Below are 18,213 nucleotides of genomic sequence, written 5' to 3'. Positions count from 1 at the left end.
GAGGGAGTGGACTGGAGGAGAAGAAAGGAGAGGAGGGGGGATGAGGGGAGTGGACTGGAGGAGAAGAAAGGAGAGGAGGGGGAGATGAGGGGAGTGGACTGGAGGAGAAGAAAGGAGAGGAGGGGAGATGAGGGGAGTGGACTGGAGGAGAAGAAAGGAGAGGAGGGGAGTTGGACTGGAGGAGAAGAAAGGAGAGGAGGGGAGATGAGGGAGTGGACTGAGGAGAAGAAAGGAGAGGAGGGGGGATGAGGGGAGTGGACTGGAGGAGAAGAAAGGAGAGGAGGGAGATGAGGGGAGTGGATGAGGAGAAGAAAGGAGAGGAGGGGAGATGAGGGGAGTGGACTGGAGGAGAAGAAAGGAGAGGAGGGGGGATGAGGGGAGTGGACTGGAGGAGAAGAAAGGAGAGGAGGGGGGATGAGGGGAGTGGACTGGAGGAGAAGAAAGGAGAGGAGGGGGGATGAGGGGAGTGGACTGGAGGAGAAGAAAGGAGAGGAGGGGGGATGAGGGGAGTGGATGAGAAGAAGAAGAAAATGTAAAAACATTTAGTTTATTTGAAAAATGTATCAACCCCTACAAAAATGTCCATTAATTATAATCCACATAATAATTCACATTTCAAGTTGCTGCAGGATTATTTTAATGCTCTATTAAGATCCTATATCTGTAGCAAGGAGAGGGGGAAAGAGAGAAGAGGGGGGAGAAGAGAAGGAAAGTTACAAAGAGAGGGTTATAATCCATCTCCTCTTCCAGAGATGTGGGATAGATAACACAACATAGTTCATCTTCCTGACAAATCCTGGACACACAGGTCTCCAATCTGAATGTACGAAAGAACGATGGAGAGAAGAAGAAAGACATCTGAAAGTGAGAAACAGCGGTGGAGCGAGAGGTAGAGGATGGAGGAATGGAGTGAATACATAAGTACCTGGAACCTTGGGCTAGTCTCTCAGCCTCCCAGTCACACATAGGTGATTCAATCTAAGAGCCCGAAAAATATAAATAATAAAAAAGGAAGAGAGAGCGAGCGAGAGAGAGGGGGGGGGAAGGAGGAGGAGAGAGAGACAGAGAAGGAGAGAGAAAGAGTCAGAGAGAGGGGAGAGAGAGAAAGAGAGGGGGAGAGAGAGAGGGAAGGAGGGGGAGAGACAGAGAGAGAGAGAGAGAGAGTCAGAGAGAGGGGGAGAGAGGAAGCGAGGGGGAGAGAGAGAGAGAGAGGGGGGGAGAGAGAGAGAGGGAGAGACAGAGAGAGAGACAGAGGGATAAGAAGGAGGAGGGAAGGAGAAATTGATTTGATATATGCAGGCTTATGCAGAATTAGAATAGGATTTTCCTCTTATAGTGAGTGAGATTAAGACAGAGAAACAACAACCATTCCTCATGCAGAGAATAAGAAATATGTACAGATTCTGTAAGTGGATTTGTGCACACGAGCGCAAACACTTAATGCAACCACACAGCCTGGAGTAGAGCTGAGTGCTCAGGGACCTATTGTCCAGCTGAGCTGTGGCACACTTACCTGGAGAGAGAGACAGAGGGAGTGGGGGACAAAATGGGGGAAAGGAAGAGTGCATTAGCAAAAGAGAGAGAGGGAGAGAGAAAGAGAAGCTTACGTGATGAGTGATGAGTTTGTGTGATGAGTGTTTGTTGAGAGAGCATACCCATGTCCAGTTAGACCCCAGCTTTAAACCCCATGTCCAGTTAGACCCCAGCTTTAAACCGCATGTCCAGTTAGGCCCCAGCTTTAAACTCCATGTCCAGTTAGGCCCCAGCTTTAAACCCCATGTCCAGTTAGGCCCCAGCTTTAAACTCCATGTCCAGTTAGGCCCCAGCTTTAAACCCCATGTCCAGTTAGGCCCCAGCTTTAAACCCCATGTCCAGTTAGACCCCAGCTTTAAACACCATGTCCAGTTAGACCCCAGCTTTAAACCCCATGTCCAGTTAGACCCCAGCTTTAAACCCCATGTCCAGTTAGACCCCAGCTTTAAACCTCATGTCCAGTTAGACCCCATCTTTAGACCCCATGTCCGCTATACGATCCCTCCTCCCCTCAGGCAGACTGTATAGGGTCACTCCTCCCCTCAGGCAGACACTCTAGGGTTCTTACATGTAAGCTGAACAGGTATGATAAGCACTCCTTAAACAGCAATAAATAATAGTCTATTCTGCAATAGTCTATGTGCCGGGGATAGTCTGAGCTAGGGTCAGTCTGTTATATCTGGTGTAATTCTCCTGTCTGATCTGGTGTCCTGTGTGAATTTAAGTATGCTCCCTCTAATTCTCTTTCTCTCTCTCTCTCTCCCTCCCCTCCCAGAGGATCCTAGGACAATGCCTCAGGACTACCTGGCCTGATGACTCCTGGCTGTCCCCATTCCACCTGGCCGTGCTGCTGCTCCAGTTTCAACTGTTCTGCCCGCGGCTATGGAACCCTGACCTGTTCACCGGACGTGCTACCTTGTCCCGGACCTGCTATTTTCGACTCTCTCTCTCTCTCTCTCTCTCTCTCTCTCTCTCTCTCTCTCTCTCTCTCTCTCTCTCTCTCTCTCTCGCGCTCTCTCTCTCTCTCTCTCACTCTAATGCACCTGCTGTCTCGACCTCTGAATGCTCAGCTATGAAAAGCCAACTGATTTATACCCCTGAGGTACTGACCTGATTCACCCTCTACAACCACTGTGATAATTATTTGACCCTGCTGGTCATCTATGAACATCTGAACATCTTGAAGAACAATCTGGCCTTAATTGGCCATTTACTCCTATAATCTCCACCTGGCACAGCCAGAAGAGGACTTGCCACCCCTCAGAGCCCGGTTCCTCTCTAGGTTTCTTCCTAGGTTCCTGCCTTTCTAGGGAGTTTTTCCTAGCCACGGTGCTTCTACATTGTTTGCTGTTTGGGGTTTTAGGCTGGGTTTCTGTATAAGCACTTTGTGACATCTGCTGATGTAAAAAGGGCTTTATAAATACATTTGATTGATTGATTGATACTGTAGGTGTGTGTGTGTGTGTGTGTGTGTGTGGGGGGGGGGGGGGCACATGGGGATGTGGGAAACCTACTCCTCAGCCTGAAGTGTCGCCACTTGCATCGCCTAACTTGTGGCGCCGACTGTTAAGACGCTTCGGGAGGGCGGTCACATGCTGGTAATGCAGAGGTCCTGGGTTGGAGTCTCGATGTGAGCCTCGATGTGAGCCAAATCAGGAGGACGTTGTACTCACTAAGCAAGCAGCCTGACGTCCTTTACACTTGTGAGTGTTTCATACCCTATCATACTGACACACCTGAGGGCAGAGCTGACATTACACATGTCAGTCACATAATCTAATTACAACAGGAGAGACAGAGAGAGAGAGTGATGATGAGGTGATAGATGCATGGTCACAGAGCAGGCCTGGTATATCAATAGTAATCTTCCTGTGAGATTGACTGAACAGGACTGAGAGGTGCTGGAATCTAATCAGATAATCATGAAACAGAACTTCATAATAGTGTGTGTGTTAATTCATTATACGGCTACAACAGATTAGTTTCTTCTTAACAGGAGACCCTCCCTCCCTCCCTCCTCCCTCTCTGTCTCTCTATCCCCTTTCCTCTCTCACATTCTGTCTCTCCCTCCCTCCCTCCCTCCCTCCCTCCCTCCCTCCCTCCCTCCCTCCCTCCCTCCCTCCCTCCCTCCTGCCCTCCCTCACCTCTGTCTCTCCCTCCCTCCCTCCCTCCCTCCCTCCCTCCCTCCTGCCCTCCCTCACCTCTGTCTCACCCTCCCTCACCTGTCTCTCTCTTCTTAAAAACTCCAACTCTCAGGTTAGCTGACAGAACAGGAACACAAGTGTGCGTGTGTGTGTGTCTCACATTGGCCTGCACAGCCACATGCAATGGCATAAACACAACCCCCCTACAATAACCTGATATAGAAATTAAAATATATACAGGTTAAAAGTAATGACTAAATGTTCCACCCTTAAATATAGTTGTGAAATGTTCTTGTTTTAAGTATGATTAGTACTTTCTTAGTAGTGACTAATTATTACACTCCGAAACTGTGTGAGATGTGTTAGAATCTACTACCTGGTAATGTGTGAGTGTAGGACCAGTAAAGATTATGACATTGTGTTACTATTTAGCAATGTGAGTAAGAGTTAGGCCAGACAACAAAGGACAAGGAGAACTGTCTACAGACAACTGAGAAACCAAGATAAAGAGGCCTCCCAATTTAGGGAGGAGAGAGACTATGATAAGAACATGTGTGTGTGTGTGTGTGTGTGTGTGTGTGTGTGTGTGTGTGTGTGTGTGTGTGTGTGTGTGTGTGTGTGTGTATGCGTGTGTGTGTGTGTGACCTGATGGTCAGGAGAGCAGTTTTCAAGTGGAAAACTACAACCCGCCTAAAGAGGGGTGGGATTTTTGTATGACGTGTGTGTATAAAAGATGGACTCTGAAATTGTGATAACAGAATTCTCTGAATAAAGACCTGGCTATTGCACTGAGGCTCTGTCCGTTTCTTGATCCAAAAGCCTTACAACCTTTTGGGAGACACACAGAGACACTGAAATAGTTAGTTAATAAATTCTCTTAACATAACCACAATTGGGCAACGTCATCATCGACATCGATGGACAGTGTATGTATGTGTGTGTGTATGTGTGTGTGTCTGTGTTTGTGTGTTTGACAACTCTGACAGATCACAACCCTGTGAATCACTCCATTCAATATGTATCATGATTACAGAAGCAAATCCTTGTCATCTCTGTTTTGATATACTTAAATGATAAAACTAAAACATGTATCCAGGGTCCCCATCCTAAAACCTCCTGTTTTTCATGTCACACTCCCCCTCTTCTCTCTCCTCTTCATGTACCCCCTCTAGTAATCCCTCTCTGTTTGTGGGACTCTTGGGCATACACAACGGCAGAGTATTAATTAATAATGGGTCTCACCCAGCTGTGTGTGTATGTGTGTGTGTGTGTGTGTATGTCAAGCCTTCTGATGTTTAATGTAATCTTTGTCATCATTTCCAGAACACAGCGTTAACAACAGGAAGGATCCAGGAAGCTTGTAGACACTTGAAGTGAAGGATGACACAAACACAAGAGAGAGATAAGATATCTGTTAGGCGACATACCGCTATTAAAGCAACTAGATTTGTGACCAGTTGCCATGAAAACAGGGCAACCAGTGGAGCACAAACAACCTTGTAAATACAAACAATATTTATCTGTTTACTTATCTTCCCCTACTATTTGTACTAAAACTATTTTCACATTGTTAAAAACAATGTACATAGCTGATAAATAGAACATTTGAAACGCCTTATTAGTTTTGAAACCTTTTTGAGTGCAGTGTTTACTGGACAGCTTTTGTTGATTGTTGTTACATTTGTTTCTTCTCATTTTTGTTTATTGTTTATTTCACATATGTTTCCCATGCCAATAAAGCCCCTTTGAATTGAACTGATAGAGGGAGAGAGATGAGAGAGAGAGAGATGAGAGAGAGGGAGAGAGATACAGTGGGGAGAACAAGTATTTGATACACTGCCGATTTTGCAGGTTTTCCTACTTACAAAGCATGTAGAGGTCTGTCATTTTTATCATAGGTACACTTCAACTGTGAGAGACGGAAAAAATCCAGAAAATCACATTGTATAATTTTTAAGTAATTAATTTGCATTTTATTGCATGACATAAGTATTTGATACATCAGAAAAGCAGAACTTAATATTTGGTACAGAAACCTATGTTTGCAATTACAGAGATCATACGTTTCCTGTAGGTCTTGACCAGGTTTGCACACACTGCAGCAGGGATTTTGGCCCACTCTTCCATACAGACCTTCTCCAGATCCTTCAGGTTTCGGGGCTGTCGCTGGGCAATACGGACTTTCAGCTCCCTCCAAAGATGTTCTATTGGGTTCAGGTCTGGAGACTGGCTAGGCCACTCCAGGACCTTGAGATGCTTTTTACGGAGCCACTCCTTAGTTGCCCTGGCTGTGTGTTTCGGGTCGTTGTCATGCTGGAAGACCCAGCCACGACCCATCTTCAATGCTGTTACTGAGGGAAGGAGGTTGTTGGCCAAGATCTCGCGATACATGGCCCCATCCATCCCCCCCTCAATACGGTGCAGTCGTCCTGTCCCCTTTGCAGAAAAGCTTCCCCAAAGAATGATGTTTCCACCTCCATGCTTCACGGTTGGGATGGTGTTCTTGGGGTTATACTCATCCTTCTTCTTCCTCCAAACACGGCGAGTGGAGTTTAGACCAAAAAGCTATATTTTTGTCTCATCAGACCACATGACCTTCTCCCATTCCTCCTCTGGATCATCCAGATGGTCATTGGCAAACTTCAGACAGGCCTGGACATGCGCTGGCTTGAGCAGGGGGACCTTGCGTGCACTGCAGGATTTTAATCCATGACGGCTTAGTGTGTTACTAATGGTTTTCTTTGAGACTGTGGTCCCAGCTCTCTTCAGGTCATTGACCAGGTCCTGCCATGTAGTTCTGGGCTGATCCCTCACCTTCCTCATGATCATTGATGCCCCACAAGGTGAGATCTTGCATGGAGCCCCAGACCGAGGGTGATTGACCATCATCTTGAACTTCTTCCATTTTCTAATAATTGCCCCAACAGTTGTTGCCTTCTCACCAAGCTGCTTGCCTATTGACCTGTAGCCCATCCCAGCCTTGTGCAGCTCTACAATTTTATCCCTGATGTCCTTACACAGCTCTCTGGTCTTGGCCATTGTGGAGAGGTTGGAGTCTGTTTGATTGAGTGTGTGGACAGGTGTCTTTTATACAGGTAACGAGTTCAAACAGGTACAGTTAATACAGGTAATGAGTGGAGAACAGGAGGGCTTCTTAAAGAAAAACTAACAGGTCTGTGAGAGCCGGAATTCTTACTGGTTGGTAGGTGATCAAATACTTATGTCATGCAATAAAATGCAAATTAATTACTTAAAAATCATACAATGTGATTTTCTGGATTCCGTCTCTCACAGTTGAAGTGTACATATGATAAAAATTACAGACCTCTACATGCTTTGTAAGTAGGAAAACTACAAAATCGGCAGTGTATCAAATACTTGTTCTCCCCACTGTATATAAGAGGGAGAGTGAGATATAAAAGGGAGAGTGAGAGATAAGAGGGAGAGAGAGAGATATAAGAGGGAGAGTGAGAGATAAGAGGGAGAGAGATATATAAGAGGGAGAGTGAGAGATAAGAGGGTGTTTGTGTGTGTGTTTGACAACTCTGACAGATCACAACCCTGTGAATCACTCTATTCAATATGTATCATGATTACAGCAGCAAATCCTTCTCATCTCTGTTTTGATATTTTCTCCAGGGTCCCCATCCTAAAACATCATGTTTTTCATTTGTCACACTCCCCCTCTTCTCTCGCCTCTCTTCTTGTACCCCCTCTAGGAATCCCTCTCTCATTCTCCCGCTGTTTGTGGGACTCTTGGGCATACACGGCAGAGTATGAATTAATAATGGGTCTCACCCAGCTGTGTGTGTGTGTGTGTGTGGTGTGTGTGTGTGTGTGTCAAGCAGTCTCATGTGTGATGTCATCTTTGTCATCATTTGCAGAACACAGCGTTAACAACAGGAAGGATCCAGGAGACACTTGTAGACACGAAGTGAAGGATGACACAAACACAGGAGAGAGAGACGAGGGAGAGAGAGAGAGAGAGAGAGAGAAGATGAAGAGAGAGAGAGAGATGTGAAGAGAGAAAGAGAGAGCGAGCCCTCACCTTCAGAGAGATAAACTTGGAGAAGAATCCCCTCAGCCAGCTGGTACGGGGACTCTGTTCACAAACACAAACAGTCCCCACAGAGCCTGAGGACAGCAACACAATTAAACCCAACCAAATCATGAAAAAACTAAAATTTAATTACTTGACACATTGGAAATAATCAATAAAACATCAGAGAACTGGAATGTTATTTGGCCCTAAACAGAGAATGCACAGTAGCAGAATACCTGACTACTGAGTGTCACGTTCGTTCATGAACGGGTCAGACCAAGGCGCAATGTGATATGCATACATGTTTATTAGACTTATAAACACAACGACAAAACAAGAAACGAAACCTGAAGTCCAAGGTACACAAACAACATACCTAACACGGAACAAGATCCCACAACCCACTAGTGCCAATAGGCTGCCTAAGTATGGTCCCCAATCAGAGACAACGAGCGACAGCTGCCTCTGACTGGGAACCACACCGGCCAACATAGAAATACCCATACCAGCACCTATAAAATAGAACAACACAACATAGAATATACACACCCTGACTCAACAAATAGGAGTCCCCAGAGTCAGGGTGTGACAGTACCCCCCCCCCCCCCCCCCGGATCCGGCTCCGGGCGTAACAACCACCTATTCTCCGCCTCCCTGTTGCGCCCCTGGTCTGGTCTGGACCTCGGCGCGCTGCTTCCCCTCTCCTTCCTCCCACTATACTCCAAGCCCTGCCTGGACGCTGGTGTGGGAGACCCTGAACCTGGAGAGGGGCTGACGTCTGGGTCTGGACTGGAGCCGCTGACCGGAGCTGGATCGGGTACCGGTGGAGCGGACTGCTCAGGCTCCGGACTGGAGCCGCTGACCGGAGCTGGACTAGGCACCGGTGGAGTGGACTGCTCTGGCTCCGGAGTGGAGCCGCTGACCGGATCTGGACTGGACCCCGGTGGAGCGGACTTCTCTGACTCCGGAGTGGAGCCGCTGACCGGAGCTGGATCAGGCACCGGTGGAGCGGACTGCTCTGGCTCCGGAGTCGAGCCGCTGACCGGAGCTGGTCTGGACCCCGGTGGAGTGGACTGCTCTGGCTCCGGAGTGGAGCAGCTGACCGGAGCTGGATCAGGCACCGGTGGAGCGGACTGCTCTGGCTCCGGACTGGAGCTGCTGACTGGTGCCGGACCAGGCACCGGTGGAACAGGCACGGGCCGTGCCGGACTGGACACACTCACCACTGGTCTGGTGCGAGGAGCAGGCACGGGCCGACCCGGACTTGGAACATGCACCACTGGCTTGGTGCGAGGAGCAGGAACAGGCCGGGCCGGGCTGGCGACGCGCACCACTGGCTTGGTGCGAGGGGCAGGAACAGGCCGGACCGGGCTGGCGACGCGCACCACTGACTTGGTGCGAGGGGCAGGAACAGGCCGGGCCGGGCTGGCGACGCGCACCACTGGCTTGGTGCGAGGGGCAGGAACAGGCCGGACCGGGCTGGCGACGCGCACCACTGGCTTGGTGCGAGGGGCAGGAACAGGCCGGGCCGGGCTGGCGACGCGCACCACTGGCTTGGTGCGAGGAGCAGGAACGGGCCGGCCGGGCTGGCAACGCGCACCACTGGCTTGGTGCGAGGAGCAGGAACGGGCCGGGCCGGACCGGACTGCGAAGGCGGACTGGAGGTCTGGAGCGGAGAGCTGGCACAACCCATCCTGGCTGGCTACCCACTTTCGCACTACACGTGCGGGGCGCTGGCACAGGACGCACTGGGCTGTGCACGCATACTGGCGATACAGCTCGTAGAACCGGCGCAGGATATGCGGGACCGAGGAGGCGTACTGGAGACCAGGAGCGTTGAGCCGGCACACCCCGTCCTGGCTGGATGCCCATCTTCGCACGGCACGTGCGTGGTGCTAGCACAGGATGTACAGGACTGCCCAGCCACGTACACGGAGCCTGCCCAGTCACACGCCTCCTCGCGTGAGTACGGGGAGTTGGCTCTGCTCTAACACTAGGCTCCGCCAACCACCCTTTTAGCCCCCCCAAATTTTTTTCTTGGGGCTGTCTCTCGGGCTTCCTCCTCGACCGGTGTCCTCTGTGTTGCCGTTGCTCCTCTCCTGCCTGGGCATCTACCTTCGCCCATGGCCCTTTCCCCGCGAATATCTCCTCCCATGACCACAATTTGCCCACCTGTGACATGGCTATTCGCTCTTCCTAGGCACGCTGCTTGGTCCTCGTTTGGTGGGATCTTCTGTCACGTTCGTTCATGAACGGGTCAGACCAAGGCGCAGCGTGATATGCATACATGTTTATTAGACTTATAAACACAACGACAAAACAAGAAACGAAACGTGAAGTCCAAGGTACACAAACAACATACCTAACACGGAACAAGATCCCACAACCCACTAGTGCCAATAGGCTGCCTAAGTATGGTCCCCAATCAGAGACAACGAGCGACAGCTGCCTCTGATTGGGAACCACACCGGCCAACATAGAAATACCCATACCAGCACCTATAACATAGAACAACACAACATAGAATATACACACCCTGACTCAACAAATAGGAGTCCCCAGAGTCAGGGCGTGACACTGAGGTACTGTCGTAGCCGGCCGCGACCGGGAGACCCATGGGGTGGCGCACAATTGGCCCAGCGTCGTCCAGGGTAGGGTAGGGGAGGGAATGGCCGGCAGGGATGTAGCTCAGTTGGTAGAGAATGGCATTTGCAACGCCAGGGTTGTGGGTTTGATTCCCACGGTATGAAAAAAATAAAATAATAATAATAATAATAATAAAATAAAATAAAAAAATAATAAAAATAAAAAAATAATAATGTATGCACTCACTAACTGTAAGTCGCTCTGGATAAGAGCGTCTGCTAAATGACTAAAATGTAAATGTAAAATGTACTGTGAATGCTTTGACTATGTACGCATGACTGTCAGTCGCTTTGGATAAAAGCGTCTGCTAAGTGACATATTATTTATTTATTTATTTTACAGACTCAGTGAGCGTGGCCTTGCTATTGAGAGAGGCCGCCATAGGCAGACCTGGCTCTCGAGAGAAGACAGGCTATGTGCCCATTGGCCACAAAATGAGGTGGAAGCTGAGCTGCACTTCCTAACCTCCTGCCAAATGTATGACCATGTTAGAGACACATATTTCCCTCAGAATACACAGACCCACAAAGAATTTGAAAACAAATCCAATCTTGATAAACTCCCATATCTATTAGGTGAAATACCACAGTGTGCAATCACAGCAGCAAGATTTGTGACTTGTTCCCACAAGAAAAAGGCATCCAGTGGAGCACCAATTCTTATCTGTTTATTTAACTGTTTGCACATTAATAAAACACAGTACCTAGCTGATAATATAAAACTTGAATTGTCTTTATCTTTTTGAAACCTTTGAGAGCAATGTTTACTGTTAAATTCTGATACTTTTTTACTGTTTCTTCTCACTTTTGTTTATTGTTTATTTTACTTGGTTTGGCAATGTAAAGATATGTTTCTCATGTCAATCAAGCCCCTTTGAATTGAACTGAATTGATATATGTTTAATTTCTTTTCCCTTTTGTACTTTAACTATTTGCACATCATTACAACACTGTATATAGCCATAATATTACATTTTAAATGTCTCTATTCCTTTGGAATGGGCAAACGTACAAAATCAGCAGGGGATCAAATACTTTTTTCCCTCACTGTATATCACAAAGAGATAAATAAGAGGCTACATCCTGGGATTTCATTCCTTTTCACTTTACACACATTTTGTTTATGTAGATGCATGTACAATACACACACACACACATGCGAATGCTAGCATACATACAGTGAGGGGGAAAAAGTATTTGATCTCCTGCTGATTTTGTACGTTTGCCCACTGACAAAGAAATGATCAGTCTATAATTTTAATGGTAGGTTTATTTGAACAGTGAGAGACAGAATAACAACAACAAAATCCAGAAAAACGCATGCCAAAATTTTATTAATTGATTTGCATTTTAATTAGGGAAATATGTATTTTACCCCCTCTAAATCAGAAAGATTTCTGGCTCCCAGGTGTCTTTTATACAGGTAACGAGCTGAGATTAGGAGCACACTCTTAAAGGGAGTGCTCCTAATCTCATCTTTGTACCTGTATAAAAGACACCTGTCCACAGAAGCAATCAATCAATCAGATTCCAAACTCTCCACCATGGCCAAGACCAACGAGCTCTCCAAGGATGTCAGGGACAAGATTGTAGACCTACACAAGGCTGGAATGGGCTACAAGACCATCGCCAAGCAGCTTGGTGAGAAGGTGACAACAGTTGGTGCGATTATTCGCAAATGGAAGAAACACAAAAAAACTGTCAATATCCCTCTGCCTGGGGCTCCATGCAAGATCTTACCTCATGGAGTTGCAATGATCATGAGAACGGTGAGGAATCAGCCCAGAACTACACGGGAGGATCTTGTCAATGATCTCAAGGCAGCTGGGACCATAGTCACCAAGAAAACAATTGGTAACACACTACGCCGTGAAGGACTGAAATCCTGCAGCGCCCGCAAGGTCCCCCTGCTCAAGAAAGCACATATACAGGCCTGTCTGAAGTTTGCCAATGAACATCTGAATGATTCAGAGGAGAACTGGGTGAAAGTGTTGTGGTCAGATGAGACCAAAATCGAGTTCTTTGGCATCAACTCAACTCGCCGTGTTTGGAGGAGGAGGAATGCTGCCTATGACCCCAAGAACACCATCCCCACCGTCAAACATGGAGGTGGAAACATTATGCTTTGGAGGTGTTTTTCTGCTAAGGGGACAGGACAACTTCACCGCGTCAAAGGGACGATGGACGGGCCATGTACCGTCAAATCTTGGGTGAGAACCTCCTTCCCTCAGCCAGGGCATTGAAAATGGGCCGTGGATGGGTATTCCAGCATGACAATGACCCAAAACACACGGCCAAGGCAACAAAGGAGTGGCTCAAGAAGAAGCACATTAAGGTCCTGGAGTGGCCTAGCCAGTCTCCAGACCTTAATCCCAAAGAAAATCTGTGGAGGGAGCTGAAGGTTTGAGTTGCCAAACGTCAGGCTCGAAACCTTAATGACTTGGAGAAGATCTGCAAAAAGGAGTGGGACAAAATCCCTCCTGAGATGTGTGCAAACCTGGTGGCCAACTACAAGAAACGTCTGACCTCTGTGATTACCAACAAGGGTTTTGCCACCAAGTACTAAGTCATGTTTTGCAGAGGGGTCAAATACTTATTTCCCTCATTAAAATGCAAATCAATTTATAACATTTTTGACATTTGTTTTTCTGGATTTTGTTGTTGTTATTCTGTCTCTCACTGTTCAAATAAACCTACCATTAAAATTATAGACTGATCATGTCTTTGTCAGTGGGCAAACGTACAAAATCAGCAGGGGATCAAATACTTTTTTCCCCTCACTGTACATTATGTATATTTATACTACGCTGTGTCCATATGATGTGGACTAGAAAACTGTGTCTAATCTGTCTCCTCTCAGGCGTGTGTGTGTGTGTGTGTGTGTGAAGGCAGGATTAGGGTAATCTAAAGGACTGGATCCTCCTGATAAGAGATATGCAAATTAGCCCCTATTAATTATGCTGTGAATATTAATGAACAAAGATAAGGAAGAGATAACAGTGTGTGTGTGCGCGCTTGCGGGTGTGTGCTTGTATAAGGAGAGAGGGACCAAAGAGACAGACCCTGATGGAAAGAGAGAGCTAGGGAGGGAGACTGTCTTATTTTACCCTAGAGAGCAGAATATATGTGTTCTTTCTATCTACAGTTGAAGTCAGAAGTTTACATACACCTTAGCCAAATACATTTAAACTCAGTTTTTCACAATTCCTGACATTTAATCCTAGTAAAAATTCCCTGTAAAGATCACCACTTTATTGTAAGAATGTGAAATGTCAGAATAACAGTAGAGAGAATGATTTATTTAAGCTTTTCTTTCATCACATTCCCAGTGGGTCAGAAGTTTACATACACTCAATTAGTATTTGGTAGCATTGCCTTTAAATTGTTTAACTTGGGTCAAACGTTTCGGGTAGCCTTCCACAAGCTTACCACAATAAGTTGAGTGAATTTTGGCCCATTCCTCCTGACAGAGCTGGTGTAACTGAGTCAGGTTTGTAGGCCTCCTTGCTCAGTTCTGCCCACAAATGTTCTATAGGATTAAGGTCAGGGCTTTGTGATGGCCACTCAAATACCTTGACTTTGTTGTCCTTAAGCCATTTTGCCACAACTGTGGAAGTATGCTTGGGGTCATTGTTCATTTGGAAGACCCATTTGCGACCAAGCTTTAACTTCCTGACTGATGTCTTGAGATGTTGCTTCAATATATCCACATAATTTCCCTTCCTCATGATGTCATCTATTTTGTGAAGTGCACCAGTCCCTCCTGCAGCAAAGCACCCCCACAGCATGATGCTGCCACCCCCGTGCTTCAAAGTTGGGATGGCGTTCTTCGTCTTGCAAGCAACCCCCTTTTTCCTCCAAACATAATGATGGTCATTACGGCTAAACAGTTCTATTTTTGTTTCATCAGACCAGAGGACATTTCTCCAAAAAGTACAATCTTTGTCCCCATGTGCAGTTGCAAACCGTAGTCTGGCTTTTTTATGGCGGTTTTGGAGCAGTGGCTTCTTCCTTGCTGAGCGTCCTTTCAGGTTATGTCGATATAGGAATCGTTTTACTGTGGATATAGATACTTTTGTACCTGTTTCCTCCAGCATCTTCACAAGGTCCTTTGCTGTTGTTCTGGGATTGATTTGCACTTTTCGCAAAGTACGTTAATCTCCAGGAGACAGAACGCATCTCCTTCCTGAGAGGTATGATGGCTGTGTGGTCCCATGGTGTTTATACTTGCGTACTATTGTTTGTACAGATGAACGTGGAAATTGAGGTCTTGGTTGATTTCTTTTGATTTTCCCATGATGTCAAGCAAAGAGGCACTGAGTTTGAAGGTAGGCCTTGAAATACATCCACAGGTACACCTCCAATTGACTCAAATGTTGTCAATTAGCCTATCAGAAGATTCTAAAGCCATGACATGGAATTTTCCAAGCTGTTTAAAGGCACAGTCAACTTAGTGTATATAAACTTCTGACCCACTGGAATTGTGATACAGTGAATTATAAGTGAAATAATCTGTCTGTAAACAATTGTTGGAAAAACTCATAAATGTTCCATTCGCACAAAAAGCTTATTTCGCTCAAATTTTGTGAACGCATTTATTTACATCCCTGCTAGTGAGCATTTCTCCTTTGCCAATATCATCTATCCACCTCTCAGGTGTGGCATATCAAAAAGATGATTAAACAGCATGATCATTACACAGGTGCACCTTGTGCTGGGGACAATAAAAGGCCACTCTAAAATGTGCAGTTTTGTCTTAAGTTTTGAGGGAGTGTGCAATTGGCATGCTGACTGCAAGAAAGTCCACCAGCGCTGTTGCCAGAGAATTGAATGTTAATTTCTCTACCATAAGCCACCTCCAACGTCTTTTTAGAGAATTTGTCAGTACGTCTAACCAGCCTCACAACCACGTGTAACCACGCCAGCCCAGGACCTCCACATCCGTCTTCACCTGCGGGATCGTCTGACACCAGCCACCTGGAACCAACTTCAGTGGGCAAATGCTCACCTTCGATGGCCACTGGCATGCTGGAGAAGTATGCTCTTTACGGAAGAATCCCGCTTTCAACTGTATTGGGTATGGCGTCCTGTGGGCGAGCGGTTTGCTTACAACAACGTTGTGAACAGAGTGCCCCATGGTGGTGGTGGTGTTATGGTATGGGCAGGCATAAGTTATGGACAACGAACGCAATTGCCTTTTATTGATGGAAATTTGAATTCACAGATATACCGTGATGAGATCCTGAAGCCCATTGTCAGGATGCTAGTCTGTTGTAGGGAACTTACCCCCAATCTATCTCTTTGGTAGGACTCCCAACCTTCCAATCTTAGGGCGGAAACTAACCACAAGGCCGCTGAGTTGGATTAATCGAACCCGATAATCACAGTCAAATTACTTTGATCGCTCACTCCAGAACATGCTTGACAATCTCTCACCTCACTCCTCCCATCCCCCTCTCCACTCCTCCTCCCATCCCCCTCTCCACTCCTCCTCCCATCCCCCTCTCCACTCCTCCTCCCATCCCCCTCTCCACTCCTCCTCCCATCCCCCTCTCCACTCCTCCTCCCATCCCCCTCTTCACTCCTCCTCCCATCCCCCTCTCCACTCCTCCTCCCATCCCCCTCTCCACTCCTCCTCCCATCCCCCTCTCCACTCCTCCTCCCATCCCCCTCTCCACTCCTCCTCCCATCCCCCTCTCCACTCCTCCTCCCATCCCCCTCTCCACTCCTCCTCCCATCCCCCTCTCCACTCCTCCTCCCATCCCCCTCTCCACTCCTCCTCCCATCCCCCTCTCCACTCCTCCTCCCATCCCCCTCTCCACTCCTCCTCCCATCCCCCTCTCCACTCCTCCTCCCATCCCCCTCTCCACTCCTCCTCCCATCCCCCTCTCCATCACTCCTACTCACTCATCCTACTCACCACCATTCCACTATCGCTCTCCCCTCTTAGCTTACTGTACCCCTCTCTTTTCATCCCCCCTCTATTTCCCTTCCCCACCGATCACATCCTGCTGGGGGCTGAAAGGCCACTGTGAAATTGTGTGAAATAATACTGTGAAATTGTGAAAATGATAATGCCCTTTTAGTGTAAGAGCTGTTTGAAATAAACGCCTGAAATTTCTGCCTGTTTTGGTGGGATGGAGTTATGGCCTGCCTGGTGACATCACCAGGCGGTAAATGAGTTAATAGACCAATAAGAAAGAGTTCCAAACCTCTCTGCCAATAACAGCTAGTTTTAAGTTTTCCCCTACCAACTCAGACCACTCCCATACAGTACGTCTAACGAAATTATTTGTGTTTCTTTTTGACAATTTTAATTGACTACAATCACAGTTAAGTACTTAATTGTTACTCAGAAACGATTTGATATTGAGATAAAAATGGCTGCATTGGACTTTTTACTACCCAAATCAGCGTAGTGATCAACACACACACACATACAGTATACACTAGGGTGCACGCGCACATACATACGCACAGGGGCGCAACTTTGGTTTTAGAAGTGGGGGGGGACATATATATATATATTTTATCCAGTCGGTTAAACACTCCAAACAGCCTACCCGACCGCTCGGAGGCGTCCGCATGGTCCTAAAGCATGTTCTTCCCATCCCCAGTGAAAGTTGCACCCCTGCATACGCATACACACTCCTTTGAGTCAGAGGTCTGTGACTGAAGTTCTCCACTAATCCTCATGATTATGATCATCGTTGTAATTTTGGCTAATTCCGGTGTGGTGACACTGATGGTTTCTCTGGACTGATGGCTTACATTTACATTTACCAGACGTTCTTATCCAGAGCGACTTACAGGAGCAATTAGGGTTGAGTGCCTTGCTTAAGGGCACATCGACAATTTTTCACCTAGTCGGCTCGGGGATTAGAACCAGCGACCTTTCGGTTACTGGCACAACGCTCTTACCCACTAAGCTACCTGCCGCTTCTAGGGTTGTGGCTAGATGGAGTACAGCTACAGCCCAAAAGTAGCATGTTCGAGTTGCGTCGGGGACAACTGTAACATTTTAGTTAAACCTAACCCAGGAGCAGGTGTTTTGAATTTAGGCAATCACTGAAGTGATCAATTAGCTCAGTTGGTCAGGTGTGGTGCCTAGTTGGAACAAAATCCTGCAGTACCTGCGGCACTCCAGGAACAGGGTTGCCTACTCCTGGGCTATAGGCTACACAAGCCTCTCCGCAGTAGGCCATTCCTCTTCTCGTGAAATCCCAGGAAAAGCTTTAGTAAAAGTTATCAGACATATACTAGGCCTAATAGCCTATTTGGGAAAGAAGCAGGTTTGGTCTTGCTAATTGATGGATGTAAACAGGCCTAGAGCATAGAAAATGCATGTTGGGGAATGTTGAGGAGAGAAAGTGCATTGATGTGATGACTTTCAGCCGGTTTTGATAACATTTGATAAAATAGTTGTACAGGACAGACAGAGAGATGAGCACAGTGAAAAAGAAGTCCCAAAGGAATTGACAACCATTAGAAAAGTGGAAATCACTTGCAAACCACTTGAGCAACGAGGGAATTACATGCTGTAGGCTAATAGATGCGCAGGCTAAACAGCGTTTGTTGTTGAATTGCTGCATTTAAATACAAGTTACTATATTATTTTTCATTAGGCCTACATGTACTGTACATTGAAGTATTATTAGCAGTTGTCACTATGACAATGAACACACCCTGAAAGCACTGAATGGTCTGAGCCAGTATCTGTGGGTTAGAGACCTCATGAATGGTCTGAACCAGTATCTGTGTGTTAGAGACCTCATGAATGGTCTGAACCAGTATCTGTGTGTTAGAGACTTCATGAATGGTCTGAACCAGTATCTGTGTGTTAGAGACC

The 18,213-nt window shown here is 47.0% G+C and overlaps 1 protein-coding gene across 1 annotated transcript in view; it reads right to left on the bottom strand.

Moving 5' to 3' along the window:
* The window catches only part of LOC311127500 (substance-P receptor-like), a gene marked incomplete at both ends in the record, with an annotated part of 11,649 nt that extends 9,990 nt beyond the window's left edge, over positions 1-1,659 (bottom strand). Inside the window, 2 exons of the mRNA XM_084159323.1 lie at positions 1,453-1,513; positions 1,656-1,659. Of these exons, the coding sequence (XP_084015449.1) occupies positions 1,453-1,513; positions 1,656-1,659 (65 nt within the window). The remainder of the gene's footprint in view (positions 1-1,452; positions 1,514-1,655) is intronic.
* Between the last annotated feature and the right edge of the window lie 16,554 nt (positions 1,660-18,213).

Source organism: Coregonus lavaretus (assembly GCF_964263955.1).
Source record: "Coregonus lavaretus genome assembly, chromosome: 4".
NCBI classification, from domain to species: Eukaryota; Metazoa; Chordata; class Actinopteri; order Salmoniformes; family Salmonidae; genus Coregonus; species Coregonus lavaretus.
Note: the sequence above shows the minus strand (reverse complement) of the source record. Positions and strands in the feature narration are given on the sequence as shown.